The sequence below is a fragment of the Melanerpes formicivorus genome, unplaced genomic scaffold, assembly GCF_026170545.1.
Source record: "Melanerpes formicivorus ecotype bairdi unplaced genomic scaffold, bMelFor1.0.p_v2 SCAF_37, whole genome shotgun sequence".
Taxonomy (NCBI): Eukaryota; Metazoa; Chordata; class Aves; order Piciformes; family Picidae; genus Melanerpes; species Melanerpes formicivorus.
In genome coordinates, this window is record NW_027142389.1 from 2,289,740 (window position 1) to 2,300,961 (window position 11,222).

An 11,222-nucleotide genomic window follows, 5' to 3' on the forward strand; every position below is an offset into this window, starting at 1 on the left:
GTGTGGATGTACACATGATGGCATTCAGCCCCAGGCCAGCAGCAGCAGCTTCTGACAGCCTGAGTCTCTAGAAGATCATTTAGAATAAACCATTTAGAATAAACCAAACCAGGTCGGAAGAGACCTTCAAGATCATCATGTCCAACCCATCAAGCAATCCAACCCACCCAAACAGCTAACCCATGGCACCAAGCACCCCATCAAGTCTCCTCCTGAACACCTCCAATGACATGTGCAGGAAAACGGTTGGCACTTTTCCTTTGGCAGCCAGAGCCAGGCTTTTGATCTCATGCATGCCACAATTCTCCACCTTTGGGCTGTGAGTGATGTACTCATGATTTACCTCCTCCAAACGAGATCCTGAGTTGATGAGTATCCTTACAGAGCCATGAAGGAAAAGATGAAAAGTCCTGCTTGCTGGCTCATCTACCTGGCTCAGCCCCTGGGGAGGGAGCAGGTGGGCCAGAAGAAAAAGGCTCCAGGAATACTGAAGAAGGGCAGAGAAGCTTGGTGGTCTGTCTGAAGGCACCTACAATGTAACTGCTTATGGCAAATGACATTCTGGTTGCCAAACAAGTGCTGGCAACCAGTCTGTCACAAACCAGAGGCAGCTGACTTTTATCTCCAATCCTGTATGCAAACCCACCTGTCTACAAAGGAAGAGAAGAAGACTAGGAGTTTCCACCCACGTTGCTACTCTTTGTTACTGCTTCTCCCTGCTCTCAGCTCAGTGCACAGAGGCTGAGATGTGACAGATCTCCCTGAACACCCAGCAGCACTCTGAAACTTCCAGTTTTGCTTTCAGGTTGCATTTCACTTTTTACAGTCCTTTGTGCCACAGGAAGGGCAAGGAGGCACAAAAACTGGGAGCTTTCTGGAGGCAGAAACCCTTGGATGCTCTTTGCCTGCTAAAACTCTGGAGTAGGGAGAAAGAGGCTACAAATTAGTAAGGATGCTTCACACCCTGTAGTTGTGCTGGGTACCCAGGGAGAAGGAGGAGGAGGAGGAGGAGAGCACATCCCACTGTCTGTGTTTTGCTGCTCTGTGAGGTCTGCACTTGTCAGCCTCTCCCAGTCTGTGTGGGGTTGTGATACACCTCAGGGTACAGCAGGCAGAGATGTGCTATTGGCTCTCAGCGACGCGGTGTCATCTGCAGGCTCTATATATCACAGGCAAAGCAGGGACCACTCAGCCTCAGAGCAAAGCTGCCTCAGTGTATAGCTCAGAGATACTTTGAGGATGGAAAGAAAAGGGAAAAGCAGCCCTTGCTTTTCTGATTCTGGCAAGCTCTGAGAACTCTTGGGAAACAGAGACCTGGCGGATGGAGGACTGTGTGGAAACCCAGTAAAGCAGATTGCTGAGGGGAAGTTGTGGGAGAGAAGCAGAACAGAGCCCAGAAAGAAATATTCACTAGGATTTCTTCCTAGGAGCAGAGAGAAAGTGTTTGGGGATCTCTGGTACTTCAGCATCAGAATCAGCTTTTCTGCATAGAACACGTGGGACTGAGAAAGGACAGCAGCTGGAGACTCCCTGGAGCAAAGCTCAGATGTAATCAGCACAGGAAGAAGGACTCATTTTTCAACTCTCTTATGTTGTTTGCAACCACAGGGCAGATTTTTAAAAGGCAGGCGTGTGTGTTCCCTCCTGCAGCCTCTGACTTCAGCACCTGAGCTGCCAGGGGGCAGGGCAGAGAGGAGCGTGCAGCCTGCCCAGGGACACAGGCAGCGCTGGAGCTCAGCTTCCCCAGCCATGAGGAACACGTGGTTCCCTTTGCAGTACATCTCCAAGCCCTTCTGGAGAGCAGAGAATCACAACACGACCAACTTCTTCTCTGCCTTGTATGGCTTCCCTAACCAATCCTTCTTCCACAGTGATTTGGACCTGGAGGATCTGGGGGACTTTGGCAGTGGGACCAGGTACGAGGGGGAGTCGCAGAGCCGGACGGTGAAGGCGCTGCTGATCGTTGCCTACTCTGTGATCATCTGCATCTCGCTCTTTGGCAACATCCTGGTGTGCCACGTGGTGATCAAGAACAAGAGGATGCACTCTGCCACCAGCCTCTTCATCGTCAACTTGGCTGTGGCTGACGTGATGATCACCATCCTGAACACCCCCTTCACGCTGGTGAGCATCGGGCTTGTCTGTGCTGTGCTGGTGTCTGTGTGTGCCTGTCAGCTCTGTACACATGCATCAAACGGGCCAGGAGCAGGGGGAAGGGAAGGTTTCTTTTTGCCCCCTCCCCCTTCATTTCCTTCCCAGACAAGGTGCAGCAGTGCCCCATCTCCCTAACACCCTATCACCCACAGCCAGGGCTCACCATGCTCCTCTTGACCACGAGCAGGTCTCATTGCACTCCTGTCCCCAACACCCCCTTGCCTGTGGGCAGGACTCAATGGCAGCACCAGAGCCCCCACCTGCATCCTGTCAAGAAGCTCCTCCTGGGCTTTCTTCCCTCTTCCAGGACAGTGGCAAGGCAGTGGTGTTGAATCCCTTCTTGTCTCTGGATGGGGAGGAAAGCAGGGACAAGTTTGGTGCCAGAAAGTCTAACTGAATGCAAATTTCTTACGGAGGTTATGCAAACGAGATCAGTCCTTGGGACAGCAGGGGGAACAGTGAGGTCTGTGCTGAGCTGTGTCAGCTAGGCACATCTTGGACCCAGGCACTATAAACTCTGCTTCCTGGGGCTGATGTGCTTGGTTTATTTTCAGTTGCTAAGTAATATCAGACATATAAAAGGTGAGGAGAATTAAATGGATCCATTTCCCTGCCCCACCACCACCATCCACACACAACCTGTAAGAGGGACTCTCCATACCTGCGTTTGGCACAGCCTTCTGAAGGTTTGAAATCCTCCTGGATCCTCCTGCCTCAGCCCTTGCCCAGCGCTGTCCGCAGGCTTCCTCTGCCTCCCAAAAGCAGTTCCCAAACTGTCAGCTGAAATCCACGTTTTCTTAAATGGATCCTCTTTTCTTTGGTGGGGTTTCTCTGCTGGAATCTCCGCTAGGATTTGCATGCTGGAATCTGTTCAGGGGAGGGACAGTGCCCTCCTGTGTGTGCACGCAGCAGCAGTCACACTTCAGGCACCGGCAATTGAAAGAACGGTAATCACCCTTAGGAAAGAGCTTTGCATCAGCTTCAAAGAACCAGCACACGGCTACAGCCTCAGTGGCAGCATCGTTAGCGCTGGAGTTGTCTCTGTAGGGCAAATAATTAGATTAATTGAAAAGAGATTAGCTAGCCTTGACTAATTTTCTGTGTGGACAGATGTTCTGTGGCAAATGTGCTGTATTTCAAATGAGCTTAATCTGTTTCTAGAGCGAGTTCCATTAGTTTGGAATGAATACTGAGCAGTCAGGAACAACCAGGGACGACAGCCGTTGTTTGGAATTATTTCCCCTGCAGGGAAGCCACGGTTAAGTGACATCCCTCTGGGAACTCCTGGGAAATGCCACTGAGGGCTCAGGGAGGGTTTGAGCTCCCCTGCTCCCCCCCAGAGCTGTGCCCAGGTCCATGAGAAGGCTCCATTACCTGCAGAGCTCAGACTGGTGAGTGCAGCCCAGCCTGGCGACTGTGAGGTGCTTTTCAGCTGCAGGGTGAAGTTTTCCTCCCTGTTTGAGTAACTCAATTGACACCTCTGAGATTGCTGTTGATGCAGCTCACACAAATGTGGTGAGAGGAGGGCAGTGTGCAAGAAACCCCTGCCAGCTGTGAAACCCCAGCTCTGTGTCCTGCTCCTGAGCGTGGCTGCTGGCTGCAGAGCCCAGGGAGACACAGGGTGGGCAGGCAGGGGTGGAGCAGGGCTCTCCGCAGGCAGGTGGTCCCAGCTCAGACTTACTACCTCATTCTTTCAGCGCCCTCGGGGATTCTTTTCTCCCATGCATTTATCTCACTCTCTTTTGAACACGTGCAACTTTCAGCACCTACAAATTCGAACCTGTGGCAGGTTTTTAAAGAGGCAAGCTGGCTGGTTTGCCCTCAGAGCCTCACCAGGGAGTGGAACCGAGATCTCTTAGTGCCTTGCAGAAAGGTCATATTGCATCTAACACGTGTACTTGTACACATGCACATGCAAACACAGCATGCACAGAGCACTATTCAAGAAGGTTCTTTTGGTGGTTTTGTGTGTGTAATAAATCTCACCTCTGCTTCAAAGCCTCTGCTTGCCCAGAAAAGCTGAGTGAAGTGCACCTGCGAGGCAAAAGGAAAACGTCTCAAAGCATTTCCTCTTTGCTGTGCTGTTGGGAAGCCTGTTGGCTGCTCTGCAGGTAGTGCACACTCCTAACTCCAGCTTTGCCTGTTCCTCAGGTGCGGTTTGTAAGCAGCACCTGGGTTTTTGGGAAGCTGATGTGTCACATAAGCAGGTTTGTTCAGTACTGCTCCGTTCACGTGTCCGTGCTGACCCTTGCTGCCATCGCTCTGGATCGGCATCAGGTATGGGATACACATCACCCTTGTCTTTGAGAGAAAAGGAGGTGTTAAATACAGCTCCTCTTCACATCCCAGCACCTGGAAACCTCTTTTGTCTTGGCAATCAAGGAATAGAGGGGAGGAATCCGGGTGGTGTGGGAGTGGACAATAAAACCCCCACCTATGCTTCTTTTTACAGTGAGGATGACCAGGCACTGGAACAGGCTGCTCAGAGAGGTTGTGGAGTCTCCATCCTTGGAGATGTTCAAGACCCAGCCAGGAATTGTCGTGGGCAGCCTGCTGTGGCTGACTCTGCTTTGCACAGGGTGTTGAAATAGATGATCTCCAGGGGTCCTGCCTACCTCAGCCATTCTGTGGAGTGCAACCCTGAAAGCATGATGGGCACACATTCTGAAGTTCAAATGCCAGCAAGCCAGAGCAGTCTCTCAGCACGCAGTTATGAAAAGTCTTACAGATTTTAGGCTTGCCCTCTTATTTTGGGGTGCACAGGACTGAAAGAAGTAGAGAACTATGCTAGCATGTTCTTAGCATGTTCAGTTTGAGGTGAGAAACTCCCTTCTCTCCCCCTTGCCCCAATACTTTTTCAAACATACCACCCAGAAAAAAAAAAAGCCCTGACAGGTCAGGCAATGAATGCAAAGCCCAGGGTTTCCTTGGAGTGCAACACAGTTTGTAGCCTTTGCTCAAGCTGATAAATGCTGTGTACTGGGAGAGCAGATCCTGCAAGGTGCTCTCAGGCAAACTGCTTTATTTCTAGCAGTGCTGGAGTCACTGAAATGGATGTTACTGAAAAGCATTTTCACCTGATAAATGACAAGGCTAGATGAAGCTCAAAGCAGTAACCGACTCCACTTTGGCTATCTGGGATGTGCTCCATCTGGTGTCAGAATATTACAGTGACTGCCAGGAGATAGAGTCATAGATTCACAGAATACCAGGGTGAAAGGGACCTCAAGGATCATCTAGTCCAACCTTTCAGGGTAAGAATACAGTCTGAGTGAGATGGCTCAGTGCCCTGTCAAGCTGGGCCTTGACACTGACTGATGTGGATCATTCATTTCTGTCCCTTCTACCATACAAAGTTTGGCAGACTCTCCATTTCAGCTCCTGAAAGCAAAGCATTCATTTGAATCAGGAGATTGTGGGTTGATTGCAAGGCAAGGCTTGGTATCAAGACATGTTTGTTTCAATAAGGGCAACCACAATATCTACCTTTAAATTGAGTGGAGTAGGTTCCTCAGCACTGCAGCTAGGTAGTATGGCCCAAGGAGATAAAAATAGCAGTAAGATGTCACCAAGCAAAGAGAAATCAACACTTGCCCTCTGGTCCTGAGGGGTACCAGAGCAGATAGATGCTCCAGGGGAGCTGTGGAAGCTTGATTAAGTAGATATTTGTAATGAAAGCAGAAAAGAGATGTGCAAAATACCCAAGGCTTCATCAGCCAAGGGATTGGATGACATGATAGGTCTATTTTTAATTACTGTTTCATTGCCTAATCATCTATGGTGCATGTAGCTCAGCAGATATCTAACCACCAAAGTCCAGCTGATAGGTGACACTGAGCATGTTTCTCTGCTCAGGGCACTGAGCCAGCAGTAACACTTAATACTTGCACAACTCCTGGCTTTTTTCAACCCTGATGCTCTCCAAAGTCCTGTAGCATGAGTCTCTCCTTCCTGCCTTTTCACACTGGAGGGGTGCAGAGCTGCTGCAGTGCTTTGAGCTGCAAGGTGAGGCTCAAGGAGTGACTGAGATGCTGTCAGATATAGGATCATAGGATCACAGGATGTTAGGGGATGGAAGGCACCTTTGAAGGTCATCGAGTCCAAACCCCCCTTCCAGAGCAGGACCATAGAATCCAGCACAGGTCACACAGGAATGCATCTAGAAGGGTCTTGAAAGTCTCCAGAGCAGGAGACTCCACAACCTCCCTGGGCAGCCTGTTCCAGTGCTCTGTGACCCTCACAGTGAAGAAGTTCCTCCTCATGTTGAGGTGGAACCTCTTGTGCTGGAGTTTATATCCCTCGCCCCTTCTTCTATCCCAGGGTGCAGCTGAGCAGAGCCTGTCCCCTGCCTCCTGACCCCCAGCCCTCAAATATTTATAAACATTGATTAAATCCCCTCTCAGTCCTCTCCTCTCCAGACTGAACAGCCCCAGGGCCCTCAGCCTCTCCTCACAGGGCAGTGCTGCAGTCCCTTCAGCATCCTGGTGTTGTCTGCTGGCATCCAGGGACAAAATTCACTCTTGGAGAACTTTTGTTGTTGTTGTTGTTGTTCAAATTTGCTATTTTGATCTGCAAAGCACAGATTTTCCCACCAAGCAAGATGATGATTATGGAAAGGTTTCATTGCCACAGCCACCATGGTGCTTGGTTTTATGAAGCACTGATGGCTTTGTTCTTTTTGCATGGAGGCAAAGCCAACCAGGGACTGCAGCTGTGCATCATGGAAGATGTATGGAAAATAAAGTGACTTTAAAATCCCCTCCTTTCACCACCACCTCTCCTTTCCCACCATACCTGCCCCCTTTCCACCCCACCCACCCTATTTTCTCCCTATTTGCCCTCAAACCCAGAGCACCTGGGCTCTATTGGAGTCTCCTCCCACCCCAGGTGTGGCTATTTTGCCCTCCCCCACCCACTCCCCTATTTAATTCCCTCCAGGAAGGGCAGCAGCCCTAAGCTGAGCCCTTCTGGGCTGGAGGATCCTCCTCTGATCTCAGGTGAGTGCCCCTGGTGCACACTGGGTGATGGTGGTGGTGACAACAAAGGCCGGGGGGCCTGGTGGCCCCCCGGCTAGCTAGGGAAACTACTTCAATATTGATGACTCCTCCAATATTGATGACTCCTCCAGCATTGATGACTCCTCCACTATCCTTCACGGGTGCTGGCTGAGTCTCCTTACCAGGGCTGAGCTCCTCTGAGTGGTATCTTGGCTGATTGAGAGCCTTGCCCCTGGCTCTGGTATGGCTGCAAAAATGGTGGTGGTGGAGCAGGAGCTGTTTAGGCAGGGTGGAGGATGGTGTAGATGCTTTGAGAGGATGAAGGGGAAGTTAAGCTGGTTTCATAGAATCACAGAAATAGAATCCTAGAATCAATCCGGTTGGAAAAGACCTCAGAGATTATCAAGTCCAGCCTATGTTGGACAGTACCAACCCTTGGGGGTGGTGTTTCCTCTCATTGCTATGGAAGTGGTGGAAAACAACAGACTTAGGCCCCCAGCTGATTCCTGAGAAAGCCTGTCACAGAGATTGCCCCTGGCCAACATGTGTGACAATAAACACAAACTGATGTTTCTGCTGCTTAATTCTCTTGATGGTTCATTTTATGCAGATAGGCAGAATGATGCTGCTAGGGTCCCTGTTTCCCAGCAAAATTCATGCTTCAGTAACCCTTTCAGAGCAGCCCTCCTTAGCAGCAAACACACATGAAGTGCACCCTGCTTAGCCACCACTGCATGGGGTGAGCTGTGACCATAACAGAGAGCAGCCTTCAAGTCTGTCAGTGCTGGGCTGGCTAAGGATTACAGTCAAGCATCTTAGAATAAACAATAGAATAGAATAAACCAGGTTGGAAGAGACCTCCAAGATCGTGTCCAACCTATCAACCAATCCAACCCACCTAATCAACTAACCCATGGCACCAAGCACCCCATCAAGTCTCCTCCTGAACACCTCCAGTGATGGTGACTCCACCACCTCCCCAGGCAGCCCATTCCAATGGGCAATCACTCTCTCTCTATAGTATCTTGTCACTCTACCTTGCAAGGCCACCAGATGTTGAGATTCCCTTGGCTGCCATCAGTGCTGGAGACTGTGTAATTGTCTTTTGGAGGTGTTTTGCACTCCCTGTAGTCCAAGCCAGAACAGCCTCCTGGCTTTCAACTTGTGCCACACGTGATGTCCATGCTGGGCGTTCCTCAGCGTCCTGCAGAGCACAGGCACTCTTCTCTTCTTACTCAGCAGTCAGTCAGCAGTGCTCACTCCTGGGCATGGATAAAGCAAAAAAAACAACGTGTTCCTTCTTCTCTAAAGCTCATGGCTTGGTTTGATCAGATGAAGACACTGTAGATCCTCAGGGCTGGTTATTCTCTGCAGGTCATCATGCACCCGCTCAAGCCACGCATGTCCATGGTGAAAGGAGGGATCTGCGTCATTATCATCTGGGTCATGGCCAGCTGCTTCTCACTGCCTCATGCCATCTATCAGACCTTGACAAAGTTTTACATTGGGTAAGACATTTGCATGGAGCTCTTTATATTGTTGTTTTGGGTTTTTCTAATATATGACCCATGCAGCTGAATCAAAGCCCCCCACAGGCCCTAAGGCCCACACCTCTCCAACTGTGGCATTAGAGAAGAGTGAGTGGGGTGAAGCAGAGACACTTCCTCCTCTGAGTAGGCAGCGTGCTTCTTGTGAAAGCACAATGGAAATCAAGGGAATGGCTTTCAGGCTTGTTACTTGATTTGGGCTCAGATTCAGCCTGTAATCTGAGGCAGGCACAGAGGAGAGGTGATCTTTGTCATTAGAGAGCATTAGAGGCATCGGTAGGGATTACTTTTCCTCCCCTCCCCCCACTACCTTTTCCTGGGGATGTTTCAAACATCTTCACTGGGGCCTAAGGTCAAAGCTAAAGCAAATTATTCCAGTGACTGTGGCACTGGTCCACGCTATTGAATGAGTTCTGCTATCTGTACCTTCACTGAACCTTGTAAGAGAGTCTGAGGGGTTTGTCCTTCAGGTGCTGTGTGGAACTGACAGTTCTCTCTCTGATCTCCAGAAACAGGACGATACGGATGGTCTGCCTCCCCAGCTTCCCCCCTCCTGCTGATCTCTTCTGGAAGTATTTGGACTTGACTACTTTTGTTCTCTTGTATGTCCTGCCCTTGCTTGTCATCTCCATCACATACACCACAGTGGCCAAGAAGCTCTGGCTGAGAAATGCCATCGGGGACCTGACGATGGAGCAGTACTATGCCCATCAGCGGAAAAAGAAGATGACGCTGAAGATGCTGATGGTTGTGGTGGTTGTGTTTGCTGTCTGCTGGTTCCCCCTGAACTGCTATGTGGTGTTGATCTCCTGCAGGGCCATCCACAGCAGCAACGCTCTGTACTTTGCTTTTCACTGGTTTGCCATGAGCAGTACTTGCTACAACCCCTTCATCTACTGCTGGCTGAATGAGAGCTTCAGATCCGAGCTGAAGTCCTTGGTGTGTGTGTGCTGGCGGAGGAGCGCAGCCCAGAGCCACCCTCTGCAGTCCATCTCCCCGCCCTTCAGGCACGCCTGGGCTGAGAACTGCCACTACAAACGAGGCAGTGCCTGCCAGAAGGCAAGGGCATCCTCCCAGAGGAACTCTGCAAAGACAGACATCTCTGGTGTTCAGCCAATCGTGGCAGAAAGCTGAACCCTTTGTCCGATGGCCAGGCAGATGTCTGGGTGGCAGTCACAGAATCCTGGGCACAGCCCAGATGGAGAGGACTGATGGAGGTCATCTAGTCCAACTTTCTGCCCGAAGCAAGCCAACTTCAGTGTCAGATTGAGGTTTTCAGGACCTGGTCCAGCCAGGTTTTCAGAACTTTCCAAGGATGGACTGCCCACACATGGACTCCAATGTGAGGGCCCTGAACTGAACTGGTAGGAAGTGTCAGCACCTCTTACCTGTGCACCTGCCACTATGCCAAGGACAAAACCACTCCTGCCTGCTCACCAACCACCACCAGCCACCCAAGGAACAGAAATGGTTCCAGAGAAATGTTTCATTTTTGCACTTTATTCCATGTTTCCCTTTGGAGGCACAAGAGATATTAGACTGGAAATGTTGACAGCCAAAATAACTTTATGGAGCTTGTACTTGTGGAGACACCAGTTTGAGCCTGATACTGGGGTGGTCATGTCCACCAGTCCCAGAATGTGAAGCTGGTTGACTTCAGTGCAGCTCCCCCAGCTGGGTGACAACAGCCTGCTGGGTACCTTTGGAGAAGGCCATTAGGGACTAATGGACTTCTGAGACCATTCTGCTTCCCTCCCCTTCCTTTGGCAGGCCAGGGCTGGGAAATAGGCTGTGACCAGCTCTCCATCCCTGGGAGATCAGGCTCACTGTAAGCCAGCAAACTGGGGGTCTCACTCTGTGTGTGAGGGAGGGTGAACAGCACACTCAGGCAAGGGCTGGGAGGTCCACAGAAATAAGCCACACAAATACAGTTCTTTACCTGTTCCAGGAACAACTTCATGGTTAAGAATAAAAACTGTGGGTGAGCACTCAGGTGGTGAAGTCTGAGCTGCCTTGCCAGGGTGTGTGTGGAGACAAAGCTGTTGGCCAGCTGGTGCCTGATCTGCTGATTTCTGCAGGGCTTTGTGACAGTTTCCAGGCTTTCACTCAAGAGTGTCTCAGACCATCATATTCCCTAAGAAAGCACGGTTTAACATTCTTAATTGGCATTTCTTTAGAGGGAAGTGTAAATTATTTTCACTGCTAGGAATTAATTTTTCACCAGCCCTCAAGAACTGTGTCCTTTGTGGCTTCCATGTCAGACTGGCAGCCCTTCCTTGGCATGTCAGCCTGTCTGTCACAGAGTCAGCCCATGGGGCAGCAGTAGCTGTCTTGTCTGTCCTGGAGCCAACCCTCCAGGCAGCTGCTGATCAGGACACCCTGCTCTGTAGCTCACTCTGAGTGTTTGGAACAGATCTGCAGGTCTCCAACTCACAAGGTAGGAGAAATTGATGCTAGATCAGAGAGTTCATGTGTGAGCCTTTATAGCCTGCCCTGCTCAACAGAAGAGCATCTGATAACGTGC

The 11,222-nt window shown here is 50.5% G+C and overlaps 1 protein-coding gene across 1 annotated transcript; it reads left to right on the forward strand.

Moving 5' to 3' along the window:
- Window positions 1-1,749: 1,749 nt before the first annotated feature.
- On the forward strand, window positions 1,750-10,829 carry LOC137450653 (G-protein coupled receptor 83-like). The gene is made up of 4 exons (XM_068157462.1): window positions 1,750-2,124; window positions 4,306-4,431; window positions 8,526-8,659; window positions 9,208-10,829. The coding sequence occupies exons 1-4, from the start codon at window positions 1,750-1,752 to the stop codon at window positions 9,830-9,832; spliced, it is 1,260 nt and encodes a 419-aa protein (XP_068013563.1). The 3' UTR covers window positions 9,833-10,829.
- The last annotated feature ends 393 nt before the right edge of the window (window positions 10,830-11,222 follow it).